At 36.0% G+C, this 18476-nt stretch overlaps 1 protein-coding gene across 6 annotated transcripts in view; it reads right to left on the bottom strand.

The window, feature by feature from the left end:
• Positions 1-2660: 2660 nt before the first annotated feature.
• scai (suppressor of cancer cell invasion) overlaps positions 2661-18476 on the bottom strand; it is a 63742-nt gene continuing 47926 nt past the window's right edge. For 5 of the 6 annotated variants that reach the window (XR_004694111.2, XR_004694112.2, XR_004694113.2 and 2 more), the window contains 7 exons: positions 12890-12989; positions 12362-12443; positions 11476-11548; positions 10133-10306; positions 9464-9564; positions 8193-8421; positions 2661-5967 (listed from right to left, as the gene is read on the bottom strand). Coding sequence is in view for 1 of the 6 variants with exons in the window: in XM_035141520.2 (XP_034997411.1) it covers positions 8275-8421; positions 9464-9564; positions 10133-10306; positions 11476-11548; positions 12362-12443; positions 12890-12989 (677 nt within the window). In the remaining 5 variants the exon portion in view is untranslated. Of the gene's footprint in view, positions 8422-9463; positions 9565-10132; positions 10307-11475; positions 11549-12361; positions 12444-12889; positions 12990-18476 lie in introns of all 6 variants that reach the window. The other variant, XM_035141520.2, reaches the window with a different exon arrangement.

The following is an 18476-nucleotide window of genomic DNA, read 5'->3' on the forward strand; positions in this document are numbered from 1 at the left end:
CTGCCCACCCCAACCGGTTGAGGCAGATGGCCACCCATATTGAGTCTGGTTCTGCTAGAGGTTTCTTCTAGTCTGGATCTACTTTCTAGGTCATCTACCTTATCCTAGAGTGCCATGCATTGAGATTGTAAAATGTTATCATCTGTGATTTTTCCAAAGTTTTCTCCAACTAAAACTTCAGTCTGTGTGAGGTAATTGTCCCAGTGAATCCACAGCTGATTTCAGGAATTCTATTGATTGTTGTATCAGGGCTGCCACAACAGCTTTAAAGCTATCCCGCTGGTCTCTGAGTAGAACATCAAGGTCGTATTTGATAATTGGACTGGTGTTCTCAGAGCTAGGCGAGTTGGTTTGTTTGGCCATGTTAGCTAGCTTAGCCAAGATTGTTCTGGCTCAAGTATATTGCAACACTCCTTTGCAAAGTGGTGTCTGGATGCTAAAGTGTAAATCGGACAAACGCCAGTGTTGTAAGGTCATTAGATTTAGTAAAATATAAAAAGTTTACCTGGAGCCCCCTCTCACGTGTCCGCTCATTAATACACATTTAATTAATGACACTTCAGTCAACTGACATTAAGGTAGAACAAAGTCATTATATTTAAAAACAAATTTCAACAACCACAAGCAGGGTTTGCTTTTACTATGAACATAGTTATTTAAAATGTACTTAATCAATCTGTGACAGATTTATACAGTGAAAATTACCATCAAAGTTTATTGGGGCAGCCTACAAAAATAATACTGGCCCCACCCAGAAAAACACTTTGTGTATACAATAGTTTGTATAGAACATTTCTTTTGCTTATTAATTGTAACAAATCATAATTTTGAAACCATCACAAGAATGACAACCTCTGGGTTGAGAGCAGATGCAGATGTTTTTAGGCAATTATGAAAACCCAAAGACGTTTGTGGGAGATTTACCGGCTCAGAAAATCATAATCAAAGCTAATAATAAAAAATTAAATTGCTACAACACAGTGTATTCTTTTCTGTCACATTGAATGAGAATCTCAAACACGTACCCGTGACAGGCAACTGGCCTCTGGATTTGCTATTACATTATCAGAAGCCAGCAAACTGATGTTGCTGATGTATGATTACGATAAGTTATTTTTTTTATCTTGTTTCTGTGACAGGCACATTGCTTACAGCAATAGTTGCATTTCAAACAACAAATAATGCTTGCATGGCTAACTACAAAAAAGATTCCCTTTGGGTGGCCTCATGGCAGTTAAATACCATTACTCGTCTTGCTAACAAAATGAACCCAGAAACGTTGAGTACAACAGAGTTTTATATCAGAAATGTACACGTAAATGTAGGCATTTCTGCACTTTTCGTTGGATGTTGTTTTCAGTTAGGGGTTCGCTGTCTTTCTTATTTCCTCTTCCATTTTGGGAAGTGCGTTTTGTGTTCACCCTACATTTATTAAATAAAATACTTGTTTTATTTGAACGTATCCTACTGGTTTCTTTGTGTTGGCCCGGTTTATTTTTTATTTGTTTGTCCCTCATGCCTTAAACGTTTTAGGTACGTAACATATATACATATAAACCGATCCACAGGTGTTGAAACTGGTCTACGTTTCACTCCCTCCAAAGCTGTAAATATGAATTCTATTCTTGTGACAGGAGCCTGTCACAAACCTGAGCAGCCTTCTGAGACCCACCTCATCCAATCCGCAAATGTACTGCGGTAAAAACCCAAGAGCTTGTCTCTCAGCTGGATTCACTGGACTTGCATTATTCATCTTCAGGACTTTCCTACTAGTTGTTTTTTTGTCTGCATATTTTTTCTGTTGTGGTTATAGTGGTCCTCAGGAGTTGTCCTGCAAACACTGACATGTTATCTATCAACAGCATACTTTGGTTTCTGTGCTACTCCAAGGAGGACTGCTTTGAGGTCATCTCGTGATGGAAACGTTTTCACTCCCAGACAATCCAGCAGATCCAATAGCAATACTATGCCATCACTATCAAAGTCTTCCTTTAAAACAATGTTTATGAGGTCTCACTCAAACTGACTTAGGTACAACAGCAAAAATTTAAACAGTGAATTAGTAGACACAGCTTGCTCTCCAAATATCAGTGCGTTGGTAAATGCTGGGCAGAGGCAAAGGAAAGTGTCCTTGGTCCAGGAATTCCTTGGCCAATATTCATCCCACAGCCTTCCACTCCTCCTCCTGCCATTTCGGTGACAGGGATGGCACCCTAATTTCCAACCCCTATGCCGCAGAATCGGCGGCATAGGGGTTCTGACCAAAAAGCAGCACAGGCATCCCTGGACATACCCCCTGCATCAGTACAGATGGGCAGACAACACAAAAACATGATGGCTCCCTGGTTGTCAACAGCACGGAGGCACAGAAATGTGACATTATCTGTATCAGCCATAAGAAACGGGTAATTATCTGTATAATTTTATGTCAAACTTGAAGTATGAAATTTAAATATCAAATATCCACACAATGCCTAATCATGTTTTAAGGAATGTTCATATGTGAGCAAATACAAGCAAATTCGAATGGTACCTTTTCTGCCCAAAGGATCCAACTAATGCTAAATAATTTATTATATGGTGTTATGTAATTGGAAATATAATTGTAATTATATGGCAATGTTTTAAATATGAAGCACAGAAGACATAAACACAGCAAATGTTTTAAAGAGAGGGTAGACATTATCTTTTTTATTTTCTGTTTATACTTGCTATTATAACTGAAGTACATTGTTACTTTAGTGTTTGGAGTTATTATCCATTAGATGATGCATATTTGTACCACACTATTTGCTCTTTTCATTGATTCAACAACATGGAACATACAATAATATGTAGCAACATATAAATATGAGCTTTTGAGATTTAACATACAAACTTGACAACATGCAATATTCAACAATTTAAATGAATTTATTTCTTTGCTTATTCTTGTCTCCCAATAGAACCCCAAATATGTCAAAATGTTAAAAGGTATTCCTTTGGTATGAAATACCATGACTGGCATTGAAGTCCACAAAGCCTCCATTGTTTTAGAGCACCATTGGCCATGTAAATGACCATAGTATTGCTGCCTTCTCAATACTTTTTGGATATCAGACAACATATTTCATTTCATTTCATTTCAGGCAAGAGCTGTTTAAGAAGATGAAAAGCTTCTACAAGAAAATCTTTGATATCACTGACTGACAGAGCTTTTGTTCTTTGTATAAGCTCACCAGTGTGAAGGGCTAGCATGAAGAACAATTACATGGAAAGAATTAAATCTCTTTTCCATAAAGCACAACAAACAAGATCATAACAATATTAAACTTCATAAAGTGCAAGCCTACAATTTCTTAATGGTCATAACTATCAACATAGTAGAACGTGGAAGTTCATATTACAATAGAATTGAAGAAAAAAGTAGAAATGTCTTACTTTCCCGGACAAATGTAGAATATAAACAAAAAACAAACAGAATTTATTCTTCTTTAATTTTCTTCTAGTTCTTGAAAATTGGAATGTGAAAAATTGCCAGAGAAAAGTCTGGCCTCATCAACATTTTGCTCCTCCTTAATTTTAACATCATGAATCACTACACATTTTATAGAAATACTAAATACTGAACAAACAAATGAGTGTCAAAAAATGCTTTACATAATATTTTTTATTACTCAACAATGTCACTAAATATAATAAATACTAAAGAAATTTGGTATTCTCATCATGCATGTCAATTCAAACTCAACTTTAAAAGCTGATGTAGTTTTTTCCTCAATTGCCTCATTATTTGAATATCTTGGTCAAGGGCAGTTCATTGTGAGCTGCTTTCACTACCAGCATCACTAAAATGGTGAGTCTCAACCACCACAACCCCTACTGGTGCCACAAATAAACTCCCTAGCAACACAATAAAATATAGAGCATAAATAAAATCATAGGAAACTTTCTTTTCTGGTGAATTGCTTTAGCAAAATTATATAACGTAGTGACAGTTTAGATTTCATCTATTCTAAGATGTGGGCCTAAATTGTGAAAATGTAATTTTTTTCAAGGATGAGTCAGGTGACACTATTTTTTTTTTTAATCCATACATTTCATTAAAGGACCTAACCAACAATGTCCTTCTAGCAAGTCTTGAGTATGTCCAACTCCATTGAGCTCAATTGATCCATCCACACTGACGCACTGGGTGACATGTTCCTTCATCACCATGAACAAACAGTAGTTTTTTGATTCAATCCTAAACTGTAGTTTTTTTTTATTTAATCCCACACCAGTTTTTTTTAGATTCCTTGTCTTGAGCTAATTGTGAATGCAGGTATCTAAATCTTGAGGAATCAGCAATTTCCTGGCAATTTTGGCCTATACTTGTTGAAATATCTGTGTAGGGGTCAAAGTTGGTTTTACACTTGCATTCTTGAAGGTATATAGTTTAATAGTATAGTATTGTAGTTGACTTTTATTTATATTAAAGTTTTTTTTATTTAAATAAAATCTTCTGCTTTAATAGCACTGCTGACCTCACCTGTCTTTCTCATCTAACATTTTCATTGTACTGCTGACCCTCCTTTAAACATATGACAAACAAAGCTTGAAACTTGAACTTTAAAATAGAAAATATTTGATGGAGATTTGCTGATTGACACTGTTGTCTTTAAGGCCCTCAGCTTGTGAGTCAAAAAAGGAGGGTAAAATGTACCTATTGATGATAACTAGTCAGAAACCTGCATGCCCTTTAAACCAATGCAAAAGCATATAATTGCCAGATCTAAGCAGTCTGGGTGATTTAACATTTTCTTTAAAATATTGTAGTAATATACAATTTAATATACAATAGTAATATTGTAGTAATGTATTTATGTTAGTTGCATACAACTGATTCAGACATTGTTCCCATGACTACTTAACAAGTACACTTGTTCTTCAATAACCATTTGTTTGTGCTTTAGCTAAGAGTTTGAAAATAAATTATGAAATTGTGAAATTGCATGAGGAATTAAATTTTGGCACCAGTGAGACAAAAGACTAATTCAATCTACCGAGATGCTATTTTCTACCTCAGGGTCATTAAAAAAGTACAGAGACTTCCAGATCTAGTGCTCTGGAAGTTCTTGCTGGGATAGTGCCATTTTCAAAAGTTACACTCAAATGTTTTTGAAACAGCACTGACACGGGACAGAGGAATGATGATGATATGCTGTAGATTTTGGGTCATTTTAAAACCCAGGGAATTATGAGAAGTACCTTTCACCACTGAGTGAATGCCATGCCTCAACATAACTATGCTTTAGTCACAAGCAAAGTATCTAATTTGGCATGGCAATATTTAAGAATATTAAGAAGATCAGTTTAGACAGTATTTGGCCAGCAAGAAAATTGTATCTAACAACTCATGACAGCAATTATTTTTTTCAGCAATAAAAGAAAATAACAAAATAGTAGACTAACATGTCCTTCAGGGTGTAAGCTTGTCATGTCACAGTCAGGGTGAATGAAACACACTGTTACATGACATTACATGTTACATGACAAGCATCATTGTTACTGTCAAAAAAGAAGATGCAAAAGTTGCACTCTTCTAGAGAAATGAAAAACTATTATTTTTTGTTTGTTTTGCAGAACTGTTGCAGTGTGGATTCAAAAAACCCTGTAGGACAACAGGTGAAATTTCTCTCTGGTCTCTGATGCAGTGGTACACTTAGATATGGGCAACATGGGAAGCTGGCCAGGGCGGCACGGGGCGCAAAAAAAGGGTTTCATTCATGTAAAGGTTTTTCTGTTCTGCATGTGTCCCATCAATGATGTCACCATATGGGTCACCGTGTTAAACTGGATACCCTAGTTCTAGTTTTTTGAGCCAGGCAGACTTTTGCCTGCTGAGCAGATCTCACATTCAGAAGTAGGAAAGGGTGAGGGGGTAGGTTGACCTCAGGTCTCTCCACTGAAAGTCCAAGGTAGGGGGAGCAGGGGAATCTAGCGCACCTAAGGAAGGCAAGAAATGTAAGGATTTAGATAGCAGTTGTGCAAATTAGTTTGTGTGTTTCAGCGTGTAGAACAGTGTAATAATTAGGTTCTCCTTACACTAAGTGTATTGTTCTATCTGTGTTACATAGGATCATATATATATATATATATTTATTTATTAACAAAAGTCTGCTCTGGAATCTGAATATACTGGTGAGTTTACAAAACTCTTTCAGGCATTTGGTGAGGGGTTAGGGTTTGGGCTAACTCTAACCCGCTGTACATATCTGTGAAACCATTTTACGTGGAACCAGTTGACAACCTCCAACACAATATCATTAATCTACAAAGCAACATTGAGCTTGTCGTTACAATAACCTCCATCTTGAGAGTTATCCCATCTTGGGATATCCTACTATAGTGATCATTTATTTTTACATCACTACAATCTGACTTCAGACACCTTGCCAAAAGCGAAGCAGTTCCAGCCATTGCCTTAAGAGGTGAGTGTGATATATGTGCTTAGTAAATTGGTACGTCCATCAAAGGCTATTCTAAAAATTCAAAGAGCCATTGGTTCCCCAACCCTGGTTTAGAAAAAAATGTCTTTCCTCTGATCCCTTCAGTTTTTGCAACCAGGAACCACTAGGACCTGTGATGAAGTACTGCGGAAGTGTTTTATTCTTCAAGGTATTTAAAACTATATTATGGCTAATAGGGATGTCAACATTTTTCAAATGTACTATTTAGAATGGAAAAGTATCTGGGACACATTAAAAAAACAATAAAAAAAACAATTTTAAAAGTGCAAATGACCACATAGAGATTCACACATCACCTACCTGCAGTGCTGCTGTGTGCAACTGAATAAAGAACCAATAGGCCTACAAAGTGTCTTTACCAAGTCCCCTCCCCCCAGTTATAAAATGAACAGAATTCAGTGGTTGCTGGTTCTTCCTTCCTCAGCTTCACCTAGCCTTTCTCTTTTTTCGACACATTTTTTTCTTGTCAGCAAAAAAAAGTTGGCTGCATTTATGAGCTTGAGGCAGTGGTTTAATGGATGGTGGAGAAGTAAAACACATGAACGGTAACATGACAGCAGATCAATGACTGGTATAGCCTATAGTTAATTTGGAAGCAGGCTATATTCCGTAGGAGGTAAACAGCTGACAGGCCACATAATAATCCTGCCGTCATGAAGGCTAGTGTTTTGGCAAGTCATATCTGTGAAAAATTAAATGGTACATGTTATCAGTGAATAAAAGTTGGTTGGCATACCACATTACTTTTTTGACTCAGTCTCCTCCTGTTGTCTTTAAGTAGACTGTCTTTATTTTTTGACTCAACTATAAATGTTCAGGCCCATGCAACACACATGCATTGGCTTCACTTACCATGCCATTTGAAACAGCCTGTTAGCTGATTTATATCCTTAAAAGTTAGAGACAATATCTTTGTCTTTTTGCATGAAAATAAAGCACAGTGCTCAAATAAATTAAAAAACTACAGTTTTCCAAATGAAAAAAGCTGAGACTATGTATGATGGATTGATGGTAAATGACAAAATTAGTTTTACAACTAATGTTTCCTACAACAATCAACCAAACACAACCACATGCACCCTGGCACAAAAAGGCTGTTATACAGCTAGCACTGTTTGTTAAATATAAAAATCCAAACTAGTTCCATTTTACATTTTTGGTGAGATATTTTAACTAGTGTGTGAATAATATCTCAACATCACACTTGTTATGAAAAATATCTGATGCACAAGTTTTGTATCTGTTCTTTATATTTATTTATCAATGTGTTCTCTTTTCTCAACAGACTGCTATGGTGTCATGCAGACTGATGAAATCACACTGAAAGCTTTTCCATTCTATGTCCTTTATGCTTACATAACATTCATTCAGGTAACCAATGATAAATGTTTCTTCAAAAACAAAAACACAACCAACCCTTTAAACTTCTTTAAAATGTTCTGATGAGGAGTGAGTTTTAAACCTTGCATTTTGGGGGATTGGTGATTTCTTAAACATTGTTTACTCTCTTATTCATCTTTCAGTCTTAAATTTTGTTTACATTCATGAGGCAAGCCAATGAGACTCAAATTGGGGAATTTACACTATCAAACCCGTTGGATTTCTCATTTGAGCATTTTAATGCTGCACTACATTTCTTTCATTGTTAACCCTTGAATGCAGGACATTAACCTGTATGTGTTGAATCAATTATTCCATTACCTGTAAAAAAGAGGACAACTTTGAGGCCTCTGGCAGTTGAGTCTGTATGTACATATGTGCCATTTTGCCCTTTGTGAAAATGTTAGTATGTCTCCAGTGAATCATCCCAAAACAGACCCTGCACATCCAGCATGGTTGCCAGCTCCAAAACATGCTTCTGTAAGAGGCTGCTCTCCACTGTGTCCTGTTTGGGCAGCTCAGGATATGACTCAGGGAAGCTGCGGGACTCCTGTAAACACAAAATCAAACATCTCTGATCCCATCGAACATCCCAACAAATAGGCTTTGAAGCAATATCATTAATTGATTGGAAGTTTTCTATCATAACTAGTTGCCATAAATTGTTGTGTGTTCGCTGTAGACAGAGGTGTCTACTAAAACACCTTTGGATACATGTATAAAAACATTTTTCTATATATTTCAGCCCTTCCTTTAAACTGATAATTAAGCTAATGTCAAGATTACATTTGTTATGGATGTAACTGTTTAGCTAACTATATTAAGACTGTATCAGTGGTTTGGCCAGTATCTCTAAGAAAATGATGTCTGATGCTCCTGTATTGTTTCTTTCATTTTATCATCTTAATTTTTGGTTTTGATGATAGTTTTTAACTAGTTGGACAGATTCTGGTCAAAGGGGAAAAATCCCCCAAAAGGAACACTGCTTATATCAAGAAAAGCTAAAATTTGCACCTGTTTACCTTTAGTATGTTTTTAAAGAAAAGGAAGTTTACTTATTATATAAGTATTTATATAAAATACAGATTGTATGTTTTAAGAAGTAATTTTTCAATTAAATTAAATTATATCCATATAGCGCCAAATCATAATGTACATTGTCTCAAGGAACTTTAAATTAGGTCGAGACCTTGAAAATTACAGCGAAACCCAACAGTTCCCACAATGAGCAAACACTTTGGCGACTGAGAGAAAACTCTAGCAGAACCAGACGTAGCCAGTTAACAAAGACATATTAATCTGATTTAATATGGAACTTTCGATTAGAGCAAAAATTCCGTAACAAGTCTAGTTGGTAAATGGTAGATGGTCTACAGCTCAGTTTGCCATTCAAACACACATTCATCATATGTATTTATCTATCTATCGCGCTGATCCAACCACCAAACCTCCTGATTAGCATACATGAATGTGATTTAGGTGTGCAACACAACAAGACAGGTACAGACCCTGCTCTTCACTATATGATGTGCTTTTGGCATTCAAATAAACCAGAGAACTTCTTTCAGATAACTTAAGCACCAGTGACTTACCCGAAACAGTTTATGCAGTCTCAGTGCAGCTGAGCAGAAGACAAAGCGGACCAGAAGCAGTCGAAGGAACTCATCACCAAAGAATTGCAAAAAGGCTTGATCTGTGGAGACAACATTTAAAAAACAATAGTGGTGAGCCAAGTAGTTAAATCATAGATTAAACTGATCATCAAAAATTACAGTAAAACAATTTTATTTATTCATTCAATCATTAATCAAAAGTCATTAATATATAAAGCCAAAATGCCCAAACTTTGCTGTTTTCAGCCTCTTAAATGTGTCTCTTTTTATATAATGTAAATGGAATATCTTTGGTTTTGCATTGTTGGTCTGACAAGACAAGAAATTTTAAGACATCACCATGGGGTATAGGAATCTGTGATAAGCTTTATGCACTTCTTCATGACTAAAGACAAAATACTAACTTATTAATTGAACAGAAAAAAACTATTATTAATGTACAGATTAATTCAGATATTTTGGCAGGCTATCAGGGCACCCCACAGTAACGCTCTGTTATTTCAGTGAATTAAATAACTAAATTAAATTACTATTTGCCAAAAGGCATAACTGTTTGATAATGGAAAAAGCAAAAAAATATTTTCACAGTCCACTATAATCTTGATAACATACTAGCAGACATGAAAGAATATATGGCAGATGTGCTACCTATGGTCCGTGATCTACTTATCATCTGCCCAATGTCACGGTAGACTTTGCAAAGAAACTCTTGAGCTCTGTCCCACAGGCCTCGTCGCACACTGTTTAAGCCACACATAGAGGAGAAAGCCAGGAGTGGACTGTAGAGGAACAGAGTGAAGAGACTTCCACGCTGAGACTGATCTGAAGAGGCAAGCAGAGACATGGTACTAGTAAAAGAAAAAATAAATATTTTGAAAAATTAAAATAAGAACAACTTCTTTTTGGTGATATTGTACAAAACCAACATTCAAGTTGTAATGTAAAAAGTGAGTGGACTGTACTTATACAGAGCTTTTCTCGTCTTATCGACCACTCAAAGCTCTTAACAGTACAAGCCAAATTTACCCATTCAAAGACACATTCATTTCTACACCGTTCACACACTGCCGACACAGCTGTTTGGGACAATTTGGGGGATTTTCCAAAGCTTGTGTGATGGGGTAGCACGCCTCTACTGCTGTGCGCATTAAAATGTGTAAGTGATGTCCTCTGCTCTGTCTAGTGGCCATTGAAATTACCTCTGCCTGGCTTTCCTTAGTGAAAAATTATAATTATAGCCCATCAGATTAAGGCCAGATTTGACACTGACTGGTCATTTCATCACTAAGAAAAGTGAAGCCAGGTTGAATCGACTCCTCACCAATCAAAATACTGTCGTCGTCATTCATCATCATTAAAAAACATGGTATGGTGCATATAGCAAATTGAAAGAAGATGGACTTCTGCTTCCCATGCCACCAAATTCTAAAACGATTGTCATATTGGTTTGGCTATTGTTAATGTTAGTGTTCATAGTTTTCATTTATGTTAAGTTTTGCTGTGTTTTAAAGTGAGCTGTAATAATTTACCTATAATGGCAGATAATGAACTTTTTTTTATAGTTTAAATTTATCCTCGGTTCATGATCACAATAATTGACACCACCTTTTTTTGTGTGTCTGTGAACAAGGGCTGTAATGGGTGTATGGGTAATAGCATTACAGTGGCTATATACAATTGTTGATGGTTTGTTAGAACACCCCGAATGTATTGTAAGTCTTTTTCTGAGGAAAAGGAATCAAATGGCTAAATCCAAACTAAATCACAAATCACAGATGTATACACAAATACTCCACAGGTTGGAAATATGTTATGCTTTAATCAAGTCAAAAGTCATTAAATTCATTATAAAGGTCTAAGTCATTTAACTGGTCTTGAAAGACAGATGAACACATTGTTAGTCTTTTCGTTGAATTGTTTTCTAAGACAAATAGAAAATAGAATATCATCAGCTTTATTCTTTAATGAACTGTTAGTCTAGAGTAACACACCTTGTACACTTTTGGGATATACCGTAGGTGATAGCAGACACACCAGAGGCTGGCCAAACAGATTTGTGAAATTCTATTGCGACAAAGGACAGAAAAGTTCATCTTAATTACAAAATATAAATTCATGTTGTGATCACATCATGCACAATATTTTGCCAGTTAGACTTTTTGTTATTAAGACTCTGCCTAAGCACATTCAACTTGAAATCATTGAGAAAGTAAATGTTGTATAAATATGAAAGTTTGTTAAAACAAATTAGGCCATGGCAGGCAGTCAGAGTCTATGCAATTAATTGGAAATGTTGCATTGATGTCATGCCAAAGTTGCCAAAAAATCACTATGAAGTCAAAAGGATTGGAGACATGATGTACAGTTAAATTAGATTAACCAATCATTCATCATCATGAGGTATACATTATATTATACAGATTTTATCATTTAATGTCATTATTGCAATATAAAAAAGTTGGCACTGGGATGAATATCCACTTGCATGGTATGCATCACTCCTCCAATGCTTTTCATTTGATCGTTTGATTTTTTTGGTTTTCAGCAGGACTATGCAAAAACTATTGAACAGATTTCCGCAAAATTTGATAGAGGAATGGAACATGGGACAAGATTGAACCTATTAAATTCTGGCATGGATCTGGTTTTCTTTTTTACAAATTTACCATGCATGGATATTGATGTAAAAATTGTGGGCTGACATCTGTAAGAAAACTGTTGGCCCTTAGTTATGGCCTCTACTGTGTGCCAATCTAGTTTCAAATTGGATGTGCTGTAGCTCAGAGTGTGAGAAACAAATGTAGGGATATGCAACTGTCTAAATATTTATAGTCTAAACTGTAGGTGTTTTCCACATTACTCAACCTATTTACGTACCTTGTAGGCTGTGCTATTTGAAGAATCCACAATGACAAAAAGTGGCTTCCGGGTAAAAGGGAATAAATCCCCTGGATGAAGGCTGCAACATTATAAACATTTTACTATGAGGAACATACATTTTTATCCCAACAAGTTAATGGTGAGCTTCTGCAATGCAGAATTTCGATGGATGAGTTTTTAATCAGTTGTTTTCTACGTTGCTTATTGTGTACAAATGGTTAAAGTTGCAAAGCTTTTAAAGAGTGGACAGCACTCAGAACATAAAATTAGAGTCAGATAGATAATATTTGTCATTAGTCAAAATATGCAACAGTAAAACATTGGTTGCACAATGTGGGCGTTTTAGGATTTGTTGGGTGCACTTTCAAAGCTTCAATAACCTCTGACAGCTTCCATTGCATTATATGAAACATTGCAAAATCTCAATTAAAATTTTTCCTAAAAACAACCAAAGATTTCATGACATGATAAAAGATTAATCAGGCTGACAGACAATTGATCAACATTGTACAGGTATTATCTCACCAGTGCATTTCTTTCTGGAGCTGATTCCTCTTCTGCATGGTCTCTCCATTCACCACATCTCGGTTTGTATTTGTGAGAACTCCTCCAAAATCATATGGTCCTACAGGAAATGTTAGTTATTACCTTGAATATACATGATAGACTGTGTTATACTACTTGGTTAATAAGTAAAGATACCTGTTGACTGGGCTGGAATGGGACAACAAATCGGCCCTGGCATTTTGGCCCAGACCGGCCCCATCCATCCACCCCCCACACACACCCTCCACCCCTGGTCCTATAGACGGCTCTCACTCCACTTGTTTGTAAGTTTTTTTTATGTCTTTGGTTATCCTATGTTGGCTTAATAAATATACTTTAGTGGTGGTGTGACTACCGTTTGGTCATGGCCTTAAGAGCTGGGTTGTGACAAAACGATCAGAAATTTTGTTATGAAAAGCTGTATTTTTAATATAACCAAGCCTTCTGTAACATATATAAATATCTGACATTTGTAACAAACCAAACTGCAAGAAAATCCATTTAGTTATGAACATTTTAATTGTGGATAGACCTCATGCCTTACATGTGCTTCAGAAGACACAGCAGCACATACCAAGGTGCAGAGGGTTAGATTCAAGATTCAAAAAAGCAAACAAGATGCAGTCTGATTAAATGTAAATGTGTTTTATTCTATTGAGTGATAGAATTAAAGTAACATGTCTGACAGTGTAAAATAAACAGTCTAAATTCACTGTGGGATTTTCCACCGGCCGACGTTGTTGTTGTGCGCAATAATCCTGCTCACTATATTGTAGTTTTAGGGAATAGTGAGTAAGTGGACAGTGGGTGATCAATCTTTCAAAACTTAAAATCACTTTATGTTGCATTTGTAATTAAGACAAGTGTTTTCAATGCATATTATTTCACTTTGGAAAACTGTATAGTTATCTTTACAATAATAATGAAGGGGATAACTGGCAGGATGGGGGTGTGTCTTTTCTATCGCAATTTCTCCATGCCTCCCTTCCGATTCACCGGCACAGCGCCCAAAGGGGGAGGTGTTTAAAGATGATTGGGCAGGCCCAGTTTTAATTAAGAAAAAATAACAATGGGACGATTTATATGTTATATATCTGCCCACTCGGAAAGTGGTATGCCAAATGGCCAGTCCAGCCCTGCCTGTTGAGATAACTGTAAGCAAGTGAGTGACATCTAACAATTAAAAAAAAACTAAGAGTGCCACAGAGATATGCTTCTACATGTCGGTCACCCTGTATTTGTTCCACACCTGCCAACTTTGTGTTCCACTGTATGGCAAAAGATTTTCAGATCATGTTAATGTGTGTGGCAAAAAAATTTCTTATATAAGGCTTACTCACATATTGTTTAATCTTGAGTGTATTTGGAAAAAAGGGCAAAGTTAATTATTTAAAGTAGCTCAATTTAAACTCTGGTAGGGCAGACGTGAATATAATTATGACTGTAAGCATGACTTGAAATAAAAACATTATTTTTAACTGAGCCTGCACCTGAAAATCAAGTGACCCATTTTAAGCATTTTTTGTACTGAATAAAAGGAAAATGACAGTAAAATGATTTATGTATGAATAAATAACACTATTAAATCTGTAAAGAATTAGCATCACAATGAATACAATTTTAACATTTTACACCCTGCAATGTCAACATACACACATGGATTTCAGTTTGTCAGTTTTACTTAACTGACACTAACAGAGTTCAGGTGTTAGTAGCACTTGCATTTTGTAGCTTGGACTCCTTCTGGCAGACTTGTTTTTTTTGAAGCAAGGTGTCACCAAAACTCTCCGTGTGACACATAGTTACTTATTTAAAAACATTTAAATTTTCTTACCTTAAATATCCCTCACATTTTTTTGGACAGTGAATTGTACATGAAAAGTCAGATTTAGTGAATGCTTCTCATTTCTGAAAGGTGTGTACATGGGTATCGCCTTGCTTGGGGCATCCAGGGCTGTAGCCCCAAACCCTTTTTCTTTAGCCCAAAATAACCGACTACACATTCGTTAAGAAGATGATGTCTAATAAACCAACGTCAACTCTGGGGTTTAAATAAAATAAAATCTAATAAATAAAAATCAGTTTAGTTGCACTTATATGGCACTTACATGTTTGGCTTTTTTGAAGCAAATTGTACTTACTTGATTCTTGCTGTTCTGGGTTTACCCTCATAGTTGAATGCACTTATTGTAAGTCGCTTTGGATAAAAGCATCAGCTAAATGAAATGTAATATAATGTAATATGTTTTCATGTGCGCATTCAATCTCAAACAGTTTTTGCACCATTTTACAATGGTATCTGGGCTTACATTTTATATTTATCTACACCTGGCACCCTCAGACTTAGACGAGTAAAATATAGTTAAAGCTTAAAGTAAAAGTACTCATTTGACCGATTATTACATTATTTTATTAAGCTCTATGATCAATAATACTGAAGCAGCTTTGTAAACAGCAGGTGGAGCTAGAGCAAAATATGCTATAAACAGTTATATACTAGGAAATTAGATATATTGTGAGAGATTCTTTCTGTCTTTGATTTGTGGTAAAATAACTGGGTCATGGAGGCACTCTCCTGCAGGGTGTATTTAGTTTTATCCAACTTAAGTGAAACAGTACATCTTTCAACCATTTGATGTAGAAAGGAAGCCTTGATCCATTCCAGGTTAACAAAATGAGTCTGCATGCAAGAAATGCTGTGAACGCAATCACATTATGCATGTAAGATGATTGTTTTAAATTGACACCAAACAGGGCAGTAATGGGCTGTGCATTGATAGTGATACCCTATATGCTTCACTTAGAGATCTAAACACTGCTTGTGGCAACAGGCCTACAACATGTGAAACAGAGTTGTTGGAGCTGCCCTACACCTCTCTCAAGTGGATTCAATTTTAAGAAATATATTTACCAGCTTAGCTTTTGAAAAGTGGGCACAATTGATTGTCAATTGTATGAAACTGTTCATAGTATGGGGATGATTTACAAAACCTCTTTCAGTGTTGCCTCCCACATATCTTCATGAAAAGGACTGCCGAGGTCTAATTGCCAAAGGGTTCTAAAATTATCCAAAGGTTGAATGTTCAAATTGTTTATTAAATACATATCTGAGCAATGTGTCATGGGGAAAAGTAGTGTAGCCTTTTCTCAAAAAGTCCCTGATCAGTACATAAAGAAAAAAGTTACAGGCACTTAAAATAATATTTGATCATGATTGATTAAATGAGGCAAACACTCCTATGTATAAATCCTTGATGAAACAGATTCTATTTGAATGCAATGCTTGAAAGGCCAGGATAAGTTTAGAGTGAAAAGGTGGTTGATAGAATGGGTGCCATCGGAGATTGACCATGCAGGCCAAATTATTCTGGAACTATGACCTATTTTTAGTCTGAGTGATTATTGGTTTAACTTAAAGAGGATATGGGGCCAGTCCATCCTCACCCAGGTATGAATGACTCTAAACCCACTCTATCACCCTCTGAATATTACTGGACCAATAGTAGTGAAGTACGTTGGGTAGGGCAGGTCTCCTATGGTGTTTAAGCCTAATACTTTACGACTACGTTTTTTTACCATTATAAATTCAGTTAGAAAGACTCTTTTTAGTGATGTCAATAAACTCAATGAGATGAGAATGGGAATGTTCACATAATTTTTATCAAGTTAAATATGACCAGTTCAAGATTCAGTTGGTATTTCTCAATTTAAGTGGTTAAGCTTAAGAAGGTGATGAAGAGAGTGTGAGAAAGGTAAAGTATATAAAATAGGAACTGACCTAGAAGGGGAAAGATTTGGCCAGAATATTAAAAGTTGGGGGTAAAGTTTATTTTAATTGATCATTTTCCAAATCTTTCAAATATAGCTAGTAGAGGGTTAGATAGTTATAGTACAAGGTCATCCGCATAAAGCAACACTTTATGGGTAATGCCCCCTCTCCTTGTGTTGGGACATACTAAGAAAGTCATTCTGAATAAAAAGAAATAGCTTGTTTTATAGTTTTGGGGATTTGTGAATCTACTGAAAGTGAGAGTAATGTTTCGTATAAAGCAACAAATCTGATACCAGTAAGACAGTGAAACACAAGCTGCTACATGGATAAATATTTGTCGTATGGAGGGTTGGGTATCGTTTTTTATTTTATTTTTATCGATTCCGATAAAATTGATTCCGATTTCGATTTCGCTTATCGTTTCTGGTTCTTATTGATTCCCCATTTCGATTCCAAATTGGTAATAAAAAAGATATCAAATGGTTAGATAACAAAAATATCTTTATTGGACTGCACCGATGCACAGCAGCTGTGCTTCATGTTACACCGGGGCAGCAGTAGTAACGCCTTGTGGTAGAGAGGCAACATTACAAAACAATAACCCACACAACTCATCTCAGAGACTTATCAGACATACTCAATGTCTTTAACCCAGCTGTGTAAATTAGTAGTAACTGAGATAGAGGCAATGTTGAATTTTTTTGCCTTGAAAATACTGGTGTTTAAATTAAACAATCAACACAGTCGTAATTGTGGATAATTAGTAGAAGAAAATGTTCTAATTGTCCCTGTAAACTAATGTTACCTCAATAATCGTCAACTTTAAGAACTGTCATGAATATTAATCTCTCATATATTACATAACAACACAGTTGAAATGAGTGGCAGTTGAACCATTTGTGGATAACATTTTGAGCTGCTAGTTGTACGTCTTATTTGACAAATATCATACAATTCATGTTCTTGAAAATAGAAGTGCACAACTCCTAGCTGTCTGCAACCAAATAAACAGAAGGGATGTAGCCCTTTCACTTCAAATGCTGTAACCGCTCTGTGACACTTCTCAGCTGTCCCTTTGATCAGCTTTCCCTTGAATGCCAGAGAGAACGGTGTGTTGCTGCTGTGTGGCTAAATCTCCCTAGCTCTACTGGAGGTGCTAGTGAGGGGCTACTAGCGCTATCTGAAGATGACACACTTGGGCTCAGAGACCGCAGGACATTAAACGCTTTACAGTCTATCAGATCAACGCTGTGCCGCCTTGTGTGTCATGTTTGGTGAGATTCAATATTTATTCCATCTTTCACAGTGTTGTGACGTTTGCCATGCATGCTAGGTCGCATCTAAACAAACGGACAGGCTGTTGGGTGGTGCGTGACATAGTCACATAGACAGGTCCTGGAAAATAGCTACGGTGTCCTTGGAGACATGTAGCCTTTGTTTGCAATAATAAATGGTTATCGTGTTTAGGAACCGATAAGCAGATCCGAAATTCTATTTTTTTATATGGGTACCCGGTACTTGGCATTATGGATTCGGTTCTAATTTGGAACCAAATTTGGGTCTCTCAGTCTCATATCTCAGTCTATGTATATATACAAAATAAATACAAAAAATCTGGTTAATTCCTTTTTTATTATTGCTCTTTTCATTCCAGTGTAAACTCAACTGAACAAACATTTATGATGGGCAATAGGAATATATTCATTAGAAAATAAATAATTGCAAAGCAAATGTATAAAAATAGTACAATTACAGTCAAACGATACAACAGTAATAAAATAATGACCGTAATTA

The sequence above is a fragment of the Hippoglossus stenolepis genome, chromosome 18 (genome assembly GCF_022539355.2).
Source record: "Hippoglossus stenolepis isolate QCI-W04-F060 chromosome 18, HSTE1.2, whole genome shotgun sequence".
NCBI lineage: Eukaryota > Metazoa > Chordata > Actinopteri > Pleuronectiformes > Pleuronectidae > Hippoglossus > Hippoglossus stenolepis.